This window comes from Vigna radiata, unplaced genomic scaffold (assembly GCF_000741045.1).
Source record: "Vigna radiata var. radiata cultivar VC1973A unplaced genomic scaffold, Vradiata_ver6 scaffold_83, whole genome shotgun sequence".
Classification (NCBI taxonomy): domain Eukaryota; kingdom Viridiplantae; phylum Streptophyta; class Magnoliopsida; order Fabales; family Fabaceae; genus Vigna; species Vigna radiata.
In genome coordinates this window covers 497,780-516,277 of record NW_014543268.1, presented here as the reverse complement: position 1 = coordinate 516,277, position 18,498 = coordinate 497,780, and the positions used below count along the sequence as shown (strand labels likewise).

The window sequence follows — 18,498 nt, the reverse complement described above, 5'->3', positions numbered from 1 at the left end:
AATTTCATAATTTTTAATTTTATTTTTATTACCTATTTTTCAAATTTTATAACTTTTTAACTTTATATTTGTTTATTCTATAATTACATAACCATGTAATTTTGTAATTTTTTATTTTTGTAAATTTATAATTAAATATTTTTATTTTGTATTTTATAATTTTATATTTTTAATTTAATTTAAAAACAATTTTCCTTATCTACAGTAAATATTTAAGAGTGATTTTTATCCGTTACACATATTCAATTAAAAAGTTTTAAAATTTTAAACACTCAATATATCACACAAAACTAATAGAAATTCAATTGAAAATATTCAAATTTATTCCAAACTCAAAACATAATTAAGTCTAAATTTTTTAACAAATGTGCATCAATAAAAATTTTGTTTTATTTAGTACATAATGTTTATTTGCAATAAAATTGCTTATTTTTTAATAATGTTCTAAAATACACCTTAATTTAAATTAAAAATTTTATTTTATGGTTTAACTATGTTAAAATTAATTCACCACCTTGATAAAAAGAAACTAGATTGAATTGAGTCCGTCGTCTTAATATGGATAGATTTGATTTTGAAAAAATATTTAATCAAAATTTTAAGTGTAAATCCACCCAACTTATTTCTTGTGCACTCCTACATTATCATAAGAGATAATCAAATAATTACATAAATTTTTTAATTGTAATTTTTTCTAAATTTTTTTTTAGATCTTTTTATTAAAATGTTGAGAGGTTGTTGGCTGCTGAAATATTTTCTTAAGAATTAGTTGTGCTTATCAACCGATAGGGTTTATATTAACAAAAATCATCTTGATTACATGGCACAATATCAGAAGCTGCCAATTATCAAATCTGATTTCTGACAGCTAAATCTCAGCCCTTCCTGCCTTATCACACTACTCTTATCTTTCCTTCTATTTATCTTTTCTTGCATCTCAACTCAATCACCAATTTACACTCATTTCCACCGTCTATCAACTTCTTTCACTCTTCCAACTTCCACACTAAATTTCAATTACTCATCCACTTCTACTGGTGAGTTTCCAGTTCTTCATTTATTCTCTCTTCCTTTTTCTCTATCTTTTTCTCCACCATTTCTCTTTTTCCTCGTCACAGCTTCAATGGCACCGAGATACAGTCGCTCAAAGGGCAAAGGAGAGAAGAAGAAGAGAGAAGAAAAGGGTAACAAATTCCTTAGCTCAATGCTTATTGTATTTAGCGGCGTTTCAATAGGGATAAGAGGACATCTTTCTTTAACCAGTATCATGATAATACCAAATGTAGAAATTATGAAATTAAGAGTACAAACGAGTTGAATTTATCATGATAATGTCAGATAGACTGACTTAACAGTTTCTTCTTGCAATTCTGCAGTTCTTCCCGTTGTAATGGATATCACTGTTAATCTGCCCGATGAAACACATGTTGTTCTCAAGGTTTGCTTTATTTTTTTTATTTTTTTATTTATTTTTATCTGTGAACAGATTATAACTTCTAATTAGTAATATGAGATGATTAACAAATTCAATGTTTGCTTTCTGATATTTGTCATGTCGAGTAGTTTATTCTGGTATACTGTCTATTGGCAGCCACCTTCTGTCTCTTTTGTTAGAAAGTAATCTTCAGGGTGAAAAGAGAATAGAACTAGCAAATAAATGAATCAGAGAATTAAGAGGAAGTAAAATGATTCTTAATCTTATCATGAATGTCCTGTAGAAAAAGAATAAAGAATGAAAAGAAAGCTTAACAGAAAAAATAGAACTGGTATTAACTATATAAGAAACTAACAGATTTTAACAAAACTGATTCTGATTTAACAGAGATGTATATACTCTGAGATACATCAATCTTGCCTTAATTTATTATTATAAACCCAAAAGCTTGATGAACTCTATGACGAAGCTTAACAACCATCCAAGATTCTAAACTCATTATTTCTACATAGCTTCTTTCCATGAACATGTTAATTTGTGTCTGGAAGGAATAGAAGCGTGTGGTACTAAGTTGTTATTTAGAGGATGACAAGGTTTGCACATTGACGGAAGAAAAAAGAGGTTCTAACTGAAACCAAAATGACTTCTAGATAAGTGTAGCGTACAAGTAAATGATTTGAATATAAGATCTGAGATAGCTTCACCACTTTACTGATTCTATTTCTTATGTTTCTGGTAAAATTTTGCATAATACTTGTTGGAAGGGACTGATTGTTTTTGTGAAACAGGGGATTTCAATGGACAAAATAATTGATGTTCGTAGACTTTTATCAGTGAATACAGAGACGAGTTATATCACCAATTTTTCCCTATCTCATGAGGTAAATTTTGCACAATATTAATTATTTATTTTAAGCATTTTATTGTAGTAATCTGGACTCTGGGACATTTATTTTCTTTCTTTACAAAAATAAATAATTAAGCTGTTGCTAACATGAGTTCAATTAAGGTAATCGTCGATGAGAGAATTTATTTGTGAATTATTTATTGAAAAATATTAATATTATACAAGAAAGAGAATATATAGTAAATGATAATCTTGTCTTAAACAATTATAAGCCGAAAATATAGATTAGATAGTACATAAAATTACGAAACACCTCAGTATTACAGTGATAAATTAAAAAATAATCAAGCCAGGAAGGAGTTTGGTAAACCAAAATTAAGCTTGAATTATTGTTGTCTTTTGAGCTAGTTTAAGTTTTACTACGTGTTTTTGCTCATATTTTTTAAATTAATTAAAACACCTTGATAGTATGATTAATTACACAAATTGTCATATTAAAAATTATTAGATCCTGTAATTACCATTTTAAAATTATGTTTATACATAAATCATTAAATTAATAATGTATTAAAATTAACTTATTATCATTAATTTAATATGCGCACATTTCGTTGTAAAACTTGTTTAGTACTGTCTAATACGAAAATTTAAATTTATGATACACATAAATTAAACCTTTTAATTATAAGGAATTTATTATTTTATTTTTAGTATGAACTTTCATGAAGAAAGTAAAAAAATCCTCCTAAGGGTGTGTTGCCTCCTCCGTCTCTCCACTATTTTAATTTATTTCAAAAATATTCTTCATATCCTCACTATTGTTTTTTATTCCAAAAATACCCTATACCTCTCCACTATCCTTAACAATCTTTCTCTTTCTCTCTACGTTAATGGAACATTTACATGGCTCATTAATGGAGCATTTACATGATTCAAATTTGAATTTGTGATATATTTTCTTCAATCTTATTTTCGCTTTTGAATATATTTTTTTTCTTTTCAAATTATTTAATAAATAGTAAAATTTTGTTCCAAATTTCTAGAAAAATGTTTATATATATATATGTGTGTGTTTCTTTTACATATAATATCTATAATTTTTTCCATTATATTATGTTTTAATTCACCGACATGTTTGACTCAAATAATTTGAATAAAATATTTAATTTATTAAATAAATAATATAAAAATATTATTAAATACTTAAAATATAAAAAAAATTATTTATTAAAGATTTAGAATTTATTTAGTTCTTTCGTCATTATAAAGTTAGTATAATAATAATATATCATTATTTACTATTAATATTATTATGTTTATTATTTTGTATTTGTATCTAACTTTTAATTTTATATAATGGAAATGGTGGAACTGTTAATTTTATATTTTGTAATATATCACAAATTCAAATTTGAACCATGTAAATGTTCCATTAATGTAGAAGAGAAGATAGTAGAGAGATGTAGAGTATTTTTGGAATAAAAAAAATAATGAAGAGGTATAAAATATTTTTAAAATAAATTAAAATAGTAGAGAGGTACAAAACCCAGAAGGAAACATGACCCTCCTCCTAATTAGTATTTGTGTGTTAGCTTGGTCTTTTTTTTTATACAAGTATTTTTGACGAATTATAGTTTCTATTTTTATTTTATTGGAGTTGTAAATATAATATTTTATTCTTTTAACAAGCAACTTTTTATAAAAGAAAATAATGAAAGATCACGGCTCTTTAATATAGTTTTAGTAAAAACAAAATAAAAAAAAAAACATTAGAGTAATATGCTTTTGTGTATATTTTAAATATTTCTTAACGAAGGATATGTATAAATAAAAGGTGAGAGGACCCCAATTGAAGGACACGGTGGACGTGTTCGCACTCAAGCCGTGCGTCCTCACTTTAATTGAAGGTATTTTTTAAATTCTTTTTACGTTAACCTATAGATTATTTTAATTAATAAGAAATAAATTAATTAAAAACTGTACAACGCCGTGATCTCTTTTGCAGAGGATTATGACGAAGATAGAGCAGTGGCTCACGTCAGACGGCTACTGGACATCGTGGCCTGCACGACGAACTTCGGCCACTCGTCGGCGGCGAAGAATGTGAACTCTCACGCGCCGCTGCCCGCGGCGGTTTCGGTTGACGGAGATTGCGAGATAAGCCACTCGTGCCCTAGGCTCGGTAGCTTCTACGAGTTTTTCTCTCTTTCGCATCTCACTCCTCCTTTCCAATGTACAATCCTTTCTCTTCCTTTGAGTTTCTTTACTTCGTTTCCTTGTCTAAAACTCTTGAGTTCGCGACAGATATAAAGAAAACAGTGAGACGACGAGTTCCGGAGATATTGGAGGCGGATCATCTCTTCTCCTTTGATGTAAATATATTTACGCATTCGTAATTTTTGTTACTTTTTCGGGTGAGAATTGAGAAACAATGAAATCTCTTCGTTTATGCTTATTAGGTGAAGCTATGTAACGGGAAAGTAGTGCACGTTGAAGCTTGCAGAAATGGATTTTGCAGTGTTGGAAAGCAGCTGATATTTAGTCATAACCTTGTTGATTTGTTAACAAGGCTTAGTAGAGCTTTTGCTACTGTTAGTTTTCATGCCTCTACGTAAATGTTTACTTTGGATAGGGTTTAAGCTAGTTCTAACTTCGGTTAGTTTTACGAATTTCTTTTCTCAATTTCAGGCTTATGATGATCTATTAAAAGCATTTTCAGAACGTAACAAGGTACCGGACACCTTTTTTATTTTGTTTTTCTTATTCACTATGTTTATTACTTACTATAACTAGTGCATGGAAGTACCGTAGAACAGTTTAATATCTAATTTGATGTGCTTACTTGTGCTCTGTCACTTCCCATTTCCTTTTGTCCCTTCAGTTTGGGAATCTCCCTTACGGCTTCAGAGCGAACACATGGCTTGTTCCTCCTGCAGTGGTGCAATCACCGTCAGTTTTCCCTCCCCTTCCCGTGGAGGATAAGAACTGGGGAGGAAATGGTGGCGGTCTAGGAAGGGATGGGAAATTTGATTTGATTCCTTGGGCCAAGGAGTTTTCATTTATTGCATTTATGCCTTGCAAGACAGCAGAAGAAAGGCAAATTCGTGATAGAAAAGCATTCCTTCTCCACACCTTATTTGTTGATGTTGCCATTTCGAGAGCTATTAAGGCTGTTAAACATGTAATGGGAGAGTCCGATGTACACAGTTCTATTACAGAAAATGGTATTCATTTCACCGAAAGAGTAGGTGACTTGAGTATCAAAGTCATGAAGGATGCGTCTGTCGCTAACTGCAAGGTTGATTCGAAAATTGATGGAGTTGAAGCTACTGGAATAAATCAAAAGGTTCTAATAGAGAGAAATCTACTGAAAGGAATTACTGCTGATGAGAATACTGCAGCCCATGTATGATAACTTTTACATAGAAAGAGTGGTTTTAGTTTCTTAAAGCTGTTTCTTTGCCATCATATAACTGATAAACACTCCACATTCTGCATGCAGGACATTACCACTTTAGGTGTTGTTGTTGTAAGATACTGTGGTTATTTGGTTTCCGTGAAAGTTGAGGGGGGAGAAAATGAAAATGTCAACTCTTCATCTTATCAAAGTATTGAATTGTTTGATCAGCCAGATGGTGGTGCCAATGCACTCAACATTAACAGGTACTCCTTCTAAACTCAATTATATGTGAAAAAAAAACATATATAGTGAACCAAAAATATAAACAAATCTTAACTAATTTAACCCTATTTAATGATATCATCCCCAAAACCCTGGTTATTTTAGTGGGTTGTATTTTTACAGATTGGGAACATATCTTTTTTAAAATGAATCTAGTAAAATTTAATGATGTTAATTTTCTGAATTAGCATGAATTATTTTTTTTACTATTGGCTTACATATGAGCCTAGGTAAGTATTTTCTACCCAATGAATGTAGTAGTTTCACTACTTTACATTATGCTGGTGTGCTCATAAACTATCTCTCTCCAGTTTGTGTATTATGGTTTGTAATTTTATTAGCTGGATCTACAACATGAGTGAGAATTGTATTTATGAATAAGATCTAACCATGGTTTTGATGTTTTTTGTTAGATATAAGATTGTAACATTTGAATCTAATTCAGTGTTTTTAAAGTTATCCTGTGTCTATAAAGACTGACACAATAGAATGGTGTGCCTGACATTTTTCAAACACAAACCAGGACACTTGTCCATACACCTTGGACACATGTTGGACACCCATCTCTACTGTGTCACAACTTATTTATCTTTTTCCGGCTCCAGAACCTCCAAAACACAGGCTAAGAGAGCGAGCTGGCCTTGCTTTGGCCAAACATTATCATAAAAAAATTATCATTATTTAAAAAGAGTCTTATATTATCAATGTTATGAGACTCCATAGTTTTTGAGAAACAATATCATAGACTTTACTGATTGTTTTAAGAGATATGATTCATCTTATTGTGGGATCTTTTTTGTAAAGATTGCATTGTGAAACAAACCTTCTTAGCTACTGTTGTATGAAAATTATAAAGCTTAACAACTTTGTTTTCACAAGGTAATGTATATAAATATTGATTCTAATTAATTTAGACTTTTGTCTTATTGAGTGTTGCATGAGTGTGTGTATGTATATATATCTTATATTTTGGACATTAGTTGTGTCCTGATTTTTATGTTAGAGTCGGTGCTTCATAGTGTAGGATGTGATTGAAAAAGTTTCATTGGGGGGTTTCTTCTGATGAAATTCGTAAGCTTGATTTGGTTATTTATTCTGCTACTTCTTTTTCTTCTATTGTTGATAATTTTCATTTTTGTCTTCAGTTCTCAACTTGTCTGTTTTTAATTTTTGGCTTTTGTTACATTTACAACTTTCTTTGGTTGATCCATTGATCTAATTCCTATTCATCAACCACTACAAGATCTTTGGGCCTGTAATTATTTTTCCTTTTTTGCAGTTTAAGACTACTTCTCAACTCAGCACAGTCAGAGAAGAATAGACCCAATCAGATGCAAATGCATGAGACTGAAGAGCTTGGAGTTTCTCAAGCTTTTGTGGAGAGGCTTATTAAAGAAAGCCTTTCTAAGCTTGAGGAAGAGGAGTATGGTGTGGACAATTTCATAAGATGGGAACTTGGAGCATGCTGGATACAACATTTGCAAGACCACAATAGCGAAAAAGATAAAAAACCTTTGTTGGATAAGGCTGATAATGAAATGAAGGTTGAGGGGCTAGGGAAACCCTTCAAAGCCCTCAAGAATAATAAAAATAAATCTGATCGAAGTAGTGTGAAACTGGCATCTGAAAACTCCAAATCTCATGTGGCATGTGTTAATGGAGAGCCTGAAAGTGCTTTGGTGCCCTCAGTAGAATCCACACATGAAACAGCAGCAGCAGAAAATGAACTTTTGCTAAAGGGATTGCTATCTGAAGCAGCTTTCACTCGGTTAAAAGAATCAGGAACTGGACTTCACGGCAAGGTATTTTCTTCAAGGTCTAACAAAGTATCTCTAAAATTTCCTGTATTTGAACTTAACTGTTACATTAAAAATCTGACCTAAATTGATTTGTTTTATCATCAGTCCATGCAAGACCTCATTGACTTGTCTAAAAAATATTACATGGATGTTGCTCTCCCGAAGCTGGTAATGTTATGATTTTGTTTGCCTAGTTTCTGAAAAGGCATTCTAATTGATAAGATTATGATCATCCCCTTTCTAGTACTAGTAGGAACAATAACAATAATAATAATTATATCCAATACAGGTTGCAGATTTTGGCTCGTTGGAACTCTCTCCTGTTGATGGTCGCACCTTAACTGATTTTATGCATACTAGGGGTCTACGTATGCATTCTCTTGGACATGTTGTTAGTGCTCTAAACTTGTTTTCTTACTTTGTGTAGTTTTAATAAATAGTTTCTGCATTTTTCATGTGGACCAAAAGCAGATCTCTTGTGGCCCTCTTTATGGTCGAATACTTTCTGCATTTTTCATAAGAACTGATAGTTTGTGAGTATTTGGTTAACATCTTTCATGATATAATTACTGCTCTAATTCTGAGTATATGACTATGAAACGCACTTGGCCATCAGATTTCTTCAAAAATTATTTCACTTCAAAAATTATGCAGACCCAAGTCCACATACCTTCATGGATAATGGACTCTTTTTTTCTTAATCTGGATAATTATATTCAATTTACAACACTTGGCAATCAGATTTCTTCACTATCATATAGGGATGCATATATAGACCCAGGCCCACCAACCTTCATGTATAATGGACTCTTTCTTTCTTAATCCATATGATTATATTCAATCTACCGGCCCGATCTCTTAAACATGTTGGCTTTACAGGTTAAATCCATGTATTTGTGGACCAGTCCATGGATTTCAAACTTAGCGTTTTAGACAAAGAAGTTGTGAGTTTATTAAATTTCAATTTAGTTTTACAGATAGTAGTTTGATATATAAATTGCTAGATATTAGTCTAATACATGATACTTCAGAAAATGAAAAAAGATTAATAGTTTTTATTTATTAGTAGTTTTTTTCATTTTTATGGATCACTATTTAGGCCTGCCAGCTGGTCCATTTTATATTTGGGCTTTTGCGAATTAGATATGGACCCAGAAGAGAAGATTGAAATGGATTTATCCGGACCATTTAAAAAGCATCTTTTGTGGATTGGGTATTAACAAGGCTGGACCATTCTTCTTACTCACCCCTATTTGCTCATTCTTTTGACATCCTGATTTCTTCTCCCACTTATGTACTGCTTTAATTTCCACCCTTGTTGTGCTGTCTACCTCTAATCTTTTGGAGGTTTTTATTTTCAAAGGCTAAAAGAAAAGAGGAAGGATTTTGTGTCTTATGTTTAAATTTATATTGGCCTTTTCATGTTTCATGACGTTTGCCTCTTATTTTTCTTTTCTTAGGTCAAGCTTTCCGAAAAACTATCACATGTACAATCACTTTGTATTCATGAGATGATTGTTCGAGCTTTCAAGCATATCCTGCGGGCAGTGATTGCAGTTGTTGACAAGGAAATTATGGCGGCATCCATTGCTGCTACATTGAATTTGCTGCTTGGTGTTCCTGAAGATAGAGAGTCAGATAAACCATGCAAAATCCACCCTCTTGTATGGAAATGGCTAGAGATTTTTCTGAAGAAGCGGTTTGATTGGGATCTTAGCAGCTTGAATTACAGTAATGTGAGGAAGTTTGCGATTTTGCGTGGCTTATGTCATAAGGTACTGGAAGTAGGCTATAGAATATGCAGTATCTGTTGCATTTTAGTTTGCATAGCAATGGAGTCGTACATTTATGTCCTTTTCATATTTTCATTAGTAGGATTCTTTGGCAATATTTTATGATTCACTATAATAATTTCATGCTGAGCACCCAAGCTACTTAAGTAGTCTACTGATCATTCCACTTAGACTCCTTATAATACCGTAGTCACTATCAGATTACAGGTTTAATTTGTGATAACGAAATAGAGTGTATAGGTTGGCTGGATTTTCTACGGGTTCTCATCACTTTGAAGTTAAAATATCCTCTAATAATTATTTGCCTGTAAGGCAGGTTTGCACAATCGTAATGTGTTGGTGTCCACATTGTTTTAAACTTTTACCTGATTTCTCTCCAAATCATCCACAACTCTCTTTCAGATTCCCACGTCATATTAAGTATATTAAAATGTTAAAAGATGATTTTAAAAAATCAAAGTAATCTTTTTTTTCCAAAGAAAAAGGCAAAAAGCCAGGCAGTGCATATCTTTGAAATTGCTTATAAGGATGTTCATGAATCATAATGGTTTCCCCATATGCATGTGTGTGTATTGGTGATTAGGTACAGTATGCACACATGTTCGGTCTTACACTAATCTATAGATTGTAGTTCTTATGGTTATCAATTGAAAATGACATTTAAGTTGTTTCTTAATTGACATTTTTTTTGCTGCTACATTTCATGTTAGGTTGGCATTGAGCTTGTTCCAAGGGATCTTGATATGAATTCTTCAATTCCCTTCCAGAAATCTGACATTGTCAGCTTGGTCCCAGTTCACAAGGTAATAACATAAACAAGACCATTGTACGATGTCTTGTCTAATGGTTTGGAAATTTACCGATTGATCCAAACTTTGTAAACTATATATCTTTTGCAGCAAGCAGCATGTTCATCTGCAGATGGCAGGCAGCTACTAGAGTCATCAAAAACAGCTTTAGACAAGGGAAAGCTCGAAGATGCTGTTACCTATGGAACAAAGGTATCTCTATCTTCAGTGCCCTTTGTCAGGAAATTCTATTAACCTCTGACAATTTACTTCAACAGTAAATGCCTTTTCGTATGATGACTGCTATAATTTGTCGGTGACAGGCTCTTGCTAGACTTGTAGCTGTTTGTGGCCCCTATCATCGGATGACAGCAGGAGCATACAGCTTACTTGCTGTAGTCTTATATCACACTGGAGACTTCAATCAGGTCTTGTTTGTTTCTGTTTTGGTTTCGAGACATGTTGCTTTAGAAAGCAAAGAAGCATATATAGCGTAGATATACAGTCAAAACAAATAACATTCAATCAATTTAGTTTGCAGTTTTTGACTGTGTTGACTATTGTTCAATATTAAATATGTAATCTAAGTTTTGTTTTGTTTTGTTTTTTTTTTTTTTGTCTTTGAAATCAAATCCAATTCTTTGAACTGTTTATTCCAACCACAGGCTACAATTTATCAACAAAAAGCTCTGGATATTAACGAGAGAGAGCTAGGTCTGGATCACCCAGATACTATGAAGAGTTATGGGGATCTTGCAGTTTTCTACTACAGACTCCAACATACAGAGCTAGCTCTGAAGTATGTTTTGTTCTTGCAGTGGTGATGCATAATTGTACACGGACTTCTCATAATTAAAATTTCCCTTGGTTTTTCTTACCTTATATGACTAAACATTAATGTATTAATTCAAAATAATAATTTATTAGGTAACAGAAAAGACATTACATAGACAGGAAAGGAAAGGATGTGCTATCCATCTTTGGTGTACTGGAAAAATTATGAGGGAAAATAGAGAGGAATGTATTACTTGTAAACAGATTAAATTGTTCTAGCCCTGGGTACAGAGCTGTTTGCAATAGGAAAATAGGGAAAAGACTAACAAGAAATGTCTAGGTGTTCAACAGGCCTTGTCTTCCAAGGCCCCAGTTCTGAAGTTCTAGTCCTCACCCCTCTCCATGATTTCCTACACTTAGATTCTTTCTCTACACAACCAACTCACATTCTGCCAGATTGGCAGTTGGCAGGTGTACCACAACTCCGTCTCCTTACATGTTACGGACACCTTAGTCAACTTGGCTTCAGGTTCTCATCACTACCTAATTTGGCTGTCTAGTCTGATATTCTTAACAGAATATGATTAATGATAACCAGTTTAAAATAGGGGCTGTGGATTTAGAAAATTGAGTGTTAGCTCAATACTTATGATGATTTCTTTTATTTGTTTACTGATTTTGAATGTTAATACAGACATATAGACACGTTTGGCTTTAGCTTTGGGTTCTCATCACTGCTTACTTGGGTCATCTAGTCTGATGTTCTTCACAAAATAAGATTAATGATAACCAGTTTAAAATAGTTGGTGTGGATTTAGAATGTTCAATTTTTATGATGATTTATTAATTTGTTTACTGCTTGGATCTGCAACTGCTATCAACCAGGTATGTAAAGCGGGCATTATATCTTCTGCATCTAACGTGTGGTCCATCTCATCCAAACACTGCTGCAACATACATTAATGTGGCTATGATGGAGGAAGGGCTTGGTAATGTAAATGTGGCTCTTAGGTATCTTCACAAAGCTCTAAAGTGCAACCAAAGATTACTTGGTCCAGATCATATTCAGGTTTTATGTTCATTTTGTTTCTTGCCTTTGCCAAGTTTGTTTAACTTTTTGAGATCCTTGATGTATGTTATAAGTTCCACATCGATTAGAGATTAGGTCAATGTAGATTATATAAGTAGGTGTAAACCTCACCTTACAAGTCGGTTTTGTGGAGTTGAGTTAGGTTTAAAGTTCACTTCTTAACATAGTATCAGAGTCAAGTTAGAATCTATCCTAGCAATATTTGTTGTTTGCTGGACATATTATTTCACTCGCTATCGGACCACCCATTAATGTTTAGTCTTACGCTTGAGATGTATATATCTCGGTGTGAGGGGGTGTGTTGGAACTCCCACATCGACTAGAAATAAGGCCAATTTAGAATATATAAGTGGATGCAAACCTCATCTTACAAGCTGGTTTTGTGGGGTTGAGTTAGGCTTAAAGTTCACTTTTTAACAATATAAAATGTAATATTTGAATTCTTGGATGAATTGATAAAACATGGATTCTGAAAGGTGGACTCTATTGATGAGGATAAAACTTAGGAATTATGAAACAAAATCTGTATATCAATTAGTTCCATTACTTATATAAATTCATCTGAACTTCCAAAATAATGAGTTCACATCTCTTTGTTTTAATCTGTATATTCTTGGAATTTTAATTCTGTGCAGACTGCTGCAAGTTATCATGCAATAGCAATAGCACTCTCATTGATGGAAGCATATCCTTTGAGTGTACAGCATGAGCAAACAACATTGCAAATTCTGCGGGCAAAACTTGGTCCAGATGACTTGCGGACCCAGGTATAAATAACAAAAGTACCCAGTAATTCAAAAGAGGAAATAACAATAATTCACAACTTTGAAGTTGGTAGAGTGATCTGGCAAAGTTGTATATGTATTGGAAAACCACCTTAAACAGAACTAGGTTTGGGCAGTTCTCAATTTACAAGTATGCTTTGTAGACCTGGGTTAGACCCTAAGTCCATATTTTAAGATTTTGAGTAGTTTGTATCACAATTAAAATAATCGTATTTATCATTCTCATTAAACTAATAGATCATTTAGTAAGCTCCCCATTACTGGTCTTACAATGAATTAGTACAGTTTCCCATAATCCAAAGTTTTTTGATAAAATGTCAGGATGCTGCTGCTTGGCTTGAGTATTTCGAGTCCAAGACTATAGAACAACAAGAAGCTGCACGGAATGGTACTCAAAAGCCAGATACATCTATTGCTAGCAAGGGCCATCTAAGGTATAATAAAACTGCCTGGGATGTATGGATTGGTTACTTTTATAGCCATTACTCATGCATAGTTGTAATTTAATCAAGTACTAGTAGCTGTTACTTGTGCATAGTCTTTTAATAGACCTCACAGGTAACGATGAAAATAGGTAAGGTGGCTAATGAGGGCCAGTGGCCCAGCCCCCATTATGCCAAGTCCAGAACTGCTTACTAAAGAAGTTAGGCCAACACTTTTTAAAATTTCTATTTAGTTAAAATGTCAGGGTTTTGACCATTTCAAAAGCTGTTTGTGTCAAATAGAATGATCTTATTAAGTAAATATAAATATTATAATAATAATATTATTGTTATTATTATAGTATTTAACTTTTATTGTGATCTTTCTACATTATATACGTTTTATTCAATTAAGAGACTCAGGCCAGTTGACCCACCATAGGTCCATAAACCTATTTAGAAGTAGGTTTGTGGGCCTGTAAAATAGATTTTCTACATAGATAAGGTTTTTCTTCCTGCACCCCCATAATTTATTACTGCATCCCTATAAATTTAAAATGACCGTTTTACCCTTCATAAATGTGACTTTGGGATTACTTGTCAGAAATCTTCCTGAACAAGCTTTCTGGAATTTTCAGAGCAAAATTTCCAGACCATATGAAATGCATTCCAGAACAAGCTTTTTGGAACATATGAGATACTTTCAGGAAGAAAAAGGCCTTTTTGATAGACTTGTAGGCTAGATTAGGCTTGAATCCTCCAAGAAAGGCCTATGTCAAGTAATACGCCAAGCTTGGACCTCAGATCTGGAAGTGGTCAGGCCTATTAAGGGCAACCCATTTCCACTCCTAGTTATGGGAGAATTTCTGTCAAGTTTTGGTTTGGAGATTATAATATGTAATTTTATTGGAAATATTTGATATTTCTAATCACTATTGATACAAGCTTTTGTTGTTCTCTTGGTCTTGACTGTCTTCATTTTACAATGCTTTGAATCATCGGCAACATGTTCATTTTAAATGGATGAAATTCCAATTCTGAAATGTATAGATAATTATATTGATATAGAACATGATATGGGCATGAATACTGCAACAAAGCAAAATTTTTAAGGGTTTCAGGTGTTTATTGGAGTTTGGGGTATCAGATTCCAGTGTATGTCGAGCACAAATATGATTCCTTTTTTTTTTAAATGTTTATTGGTAGTGTGTCAAAACTTCCCATTAACCTCTTCAAATTTGGAATCTGACATATGTTGTATATCTATCATACATTCAAACATAAGATTTTACCCCGACTCATTATATTTCCATGGAATTTGTCAGTGTGTCAGACTTGCTTGACTACATCAATCCAAGTCATGATCCTAAAGGGAGAGATATTGCACTAAGGAAAAGAAGCCAGATAGCTAAGGTATGATGCAGATTTACTGATCTTAATATTTTTAACTTTTTAGTTTGAGATCTTGGTTAGAAGTATACAGAACAGTTTTCTGATTTCTGATTGTTACTTATACATTTTCTGATATTGCTAAAATGTTTGCATCGGTTACTTTCTTAACACCGTTGTACAATGTGTTAACTGAAAAAACATGGAATAAACTTCAGGACTAATTCGGTCAATAGTTAGAAGAAAACTGCATTGAAGGAATCAGATACCTAATAGAGCCTCTTTTTTATTTTTCCCTTTAATGTTGAACTGTTACTGCATGGGCCATGAAGTAACAGTTTTTACTTCATGAAAATATTTTATATTGTTGTGGAAACTGCCTACTTGTGGTGTTTCTTGTACGTATTTTCATAATATTAATTTCACAAAGAAATATTTAGCAGATGAGGATGGAATCCTGCCAGAACATTGGCTCAGCAAGTTCTGATGAGTCTTGGAAAGAAACTCCAAGAGAGACTTCAGATGAAGTAATCCTCATATCTGGAGCAGGTGTTGATGTAGATACTGATCTGGAGACCAACTCAGCACCTGATTCAGAACAGCCCATTTTAGAAAAGACCTCGGATGAAAAACAAGTTTCTGCTGAAATCTTGTCTGAAGCACATGCTGATGGTGAGGATGGATGGCAACCAGTTCAACGGCCAAGATCATCTGGTTCATATGGCCAGCGGCTGAAGCAAAGACGAGCAACAATCGGAAAAGTTTATCATCAGAAAAAGAAAATGGAATCTGGCATAGACTATACCTATGGGAAGAGTAGTGAACAGAACAGTAGATGTTATATTCTGAAGAAGAGAACAATATCCCATGGGGTTTATGCTGATGATCATACTGTAAACATATCTCAAGGAACTAAATTTGGAAGGAAAGTGGTCAAAACTGCTACATACAGGGTGAAGTCCGTGTCTGCATCTGATAAGACTACTGCATCTGATAAGACTACTGTAAAGGATTCATCAGAAATTGGTGATAAACTAATCAGTTCTTACTCACAAGTTGGTTCACTTTCAGCATCAAATGATAATAGTACTCTTAAGACTTCTATAATTAGTATTGGGAAATCTCCTTCATACAAAGAAGTGGCAGTGGCTCCTCCGGGGACAATTTCCAAGTTGCAAGTCTATAACCCTCAAAGTAATATTCCTGTTTTTGGCGTGGTAAAACGTGAAGAGGAAGATTTTAAAATTCATGCAAATTCTGAACCAACCCTGGAAGAGGTAAAAAATACATTAAAAGAGAAGGACAAAAGTTCTGTGTCAGATTCTTTAGATTCAAATCATACTAATGATCCTGAGAGGAAAAAAACACAGTTTACTGATTCTGTTCAAGAAAAATTGGAGAGTTCTGAAGGGGTTGATTCTGTGGATGTTGAGGTTCATGAAGCAGTTGATAATATCATAATGATTGATGCAGTGGAGGATCCTGTGGATTCTCATAAACTTAACGTTGACACTAGCAACTCTGACTGTTTTGAACTCCCTAATCATACTACTACCATCTCACAAGACGGTGAAGATTTAAGAGTCAGTGTTTCTCCATCAAGTCAGGGTGATTCCCAGGGCATCCCATATAAGAAGTTATCTGCATCTGCAGCTCCATTCAATCCGGCACCAGGCATTGCACGAGCTGCACCAGTTCCTTCTGTTCCTGGTGCTGTTCCGCCAATTGGGCCCTGGCCAGTAAATATGAATGTTCACCATGGACCTGCTACCATGTTACCAGCAGTTACCCAAATGTGTTCCTCTCTTCATCATGCATACCCATCACCTCCACCTACACCAAACATGATACAACCATTGCCATTCATGTATCCTCCTTATACTCAGCCTCAATCAATACCATCCAACAACTTTCCAGTTACTAGCAGCGCATTTCATGTCAATCAGTTCGCATGGCAATGTAATATGAACTCAACTGTATCTAATTTTGGTCCCAATGGAGTATGGCCTGGTTGCCATCAGGTGGAATTTCCTCCTCTGGCACCTAGCATCAAACCAATCCCTGATCCCATTTTGGAGCCACAGAAACAGTGTCATGTTTCAAAAAGTTCAAGCTCCGCTTTTGTTCTGCCGGAGGGCTTTACTAATGATGGTGGATACAAGAAAGAGGGGCAACCTTTAGAATCAGAGACTAGCGAGGATGAAGTGGGTAGAGTTCACGCAGAAAGTGTGAAAGAAAATGGGAATCCTAATTTTCATGGGTTTGAAAATGCTGGGGACAAACCCAATAATGACATTGGCTTGAATAAGATCAGCAGAAATGAAAAGAACATAGATGGTGAGAAAACGTTCAGTATTTTGATCAGGGGAAGAAGAAACCGGAAGCAAACACTAAGAATGCCAATAAGTTTGCTTACTAGACCCAGTAGCTCACAGTCATTCAAGGTTACTTATAACCGCGTTGTCAGAGGAAGTGATGTACCCAAGTCCATCAACTTGTCTTCTAGGAGAGATTGTACAGCTACTGCTTAACCCAAAGTCTCTTTGTTGTTACTAATAAATTATAGCAGAATTACTGCCAATAAAGAAGAGATATTTCGCAATTTCACGTGCAAAAGGAGATGTGGTTTTCGATCATTTATGGAACTCAATCACAATTTCCTTGCAGCTAACTATGTATCTGCCTTGCCAAGGGAAGTTTCTGTGAGTATTCTACTTTCCTGCAGAAATTTAACTTCTGGAAAAGTTAATACAGTGTTATATGATTTATTCATTCTGTCCATTGCCCCAAACAACACGTGCTCTAAAAACAATGCATCATTTATTGTTTGAAGAAAATATAGTTGCACCAGTGAAGCCTCATACGTCATGGAACTAAGATTTGACCTTGACTGAAAGATCAGGAGGGTTATTTTTCTAACAAAAGCTGGAGCTATTTTATTGATTCCGTTGTCCCAGCTAGTCGCAGTTTATCATCTAGAATGACTAGGGTGCATTATTTGATGATTAGTTGGGACTTAGAAATGTTCTTGTGAATCAAAATCTTATTGAAGTTGCTGCAAACAGCAGCCAATAGTTATCTTTGCTCAGCCGGATCATCAGTTGTGGGGTCGCAGAGGCACCTTGACCGTGGAAAACATTTTTCAATATCTAGTTATTCAATTTTGACATGCTGAATTACAGGATTAAAGATCGTGTCTAATTTTCCTTTTGTTACATCATTGGCAATAGTTTTGTTAATTAATTTGGTTCTTTTGTATATACTTCCTTGGAGTAATTTCCCGTGTATTGGTGGTTCTCTTTTTCTGTTTGACTTGATATCTTTTTTGGTTACATTTGGAATTTTGTGAAAGTTCTATTAATGAAAGATCATTGTGATACAATTGAGTAGAAGTATGAACTATATCTGTACATGCACTTATCATGTACAGTTAGAAACAATTAGCTACGTTATTTGTAATTCAGTTAAAGTATAACAAGAAAATAAGGTATACTAAAATGTATTTAATGGAATAACCGAATTGTGGCAGCAACATTTATTTTGATTGACATCTGTTAATTTTTTTTCTTACTGAAAAAGGGGAAGAAAACATGCACTGGTTAAGGAATCAATATATTTATTAGCATTTTCTTTCAATTTTACAAAAACAAAGGGTTGATGAATATTACTTAGTTGGGATTGAGTTTTGTATAGG

The 18,498-nt window shown here is 33.6% G+C and overlaps 1 protein-coding gene across 2 annotated transcripts; it reads left to right on the top strand.

Annotated features, from left to right (window-relative positions):
- The first annotated feature begins 899 nt into the window (after nt 1-899).
- On the top strand, nt 900-18,186 carry LOC106754101 (protein TSS). Of its 2 annotated transcripts, XM_014636052.2 has the most exons (24): nt 900-1,037; nt 1,119-1,184; nt 1,377-1,438; nt 2,224-2,316; nt 4,117-4,189; nt 4,288-4,515; nt 4,587-4,654; nt 4,742-4,873; nt 4,971-5,012; nt 5,164-5,688; nt 5,785-5,945; nt 7,244-7,766; nt 7,869-7,931; nt 8,053-8,154; nt 9,224-9,538; nt 10,267-10,359; nt 10,456-10,557; nt 10,668-10,772; nt 11,010-11,143; nt 12,004-12,187; nt 12,844-12,975; nt 13,315-13,427; nt 14,741-14,828; nt 15,248-18,186. In XM_014636052.2, exons 2-24 carry the CDS (start codon nt 1,124-1,126, stop codon nt 17,333-17,335), a joined length of 5,487 nt encoding a protein of 1,828 aa, XP_014491538.1. In that variant the 5' UTR covers nt 900-1,037; nt 1,119-1,123; the 3' UTR covers nt 17,336-18,186. The 2 variants fall into 2 exon arrangements, with proteins under 2 accessions (XP_014491538.1, XP_022633505.1); XM_022777784.1 differs by lacking the exon at nt 900-1,037 and having other exon boundaries at nt 1,044-1,184.
- Nucleotides 18,187-18,498: the final 312 nt, after the last annotated feature.

What these genes read in the sequence shown, in the direction of transcription:
- LOC106754101 (XM_014636052.2), top strand. Translation starts at nt 1,124, where the DNA reads ATGGCACCGAGATACAGTCGCTCAAAGGGCAAAGGAGAGAAGAAGAAG. An exon ending in AAACACATGTTGTTCTCAAG is followed by an intron (nt 1,439 to 2,223) that starts GTTTGCTTTATT and finishes TTTGTGAAACAG; the next exon opens with GGGATTTCAATGGACAAAAT. An exon ending in GCTAGCAAGGGCCATCTAAG is followed by an intron (nt 13,428 to 14,740) that starts GTATAATAAAAC and finishes GGAATTTGTCAG; the next exon opens with TGTGTCAGACTTGCTTGACT.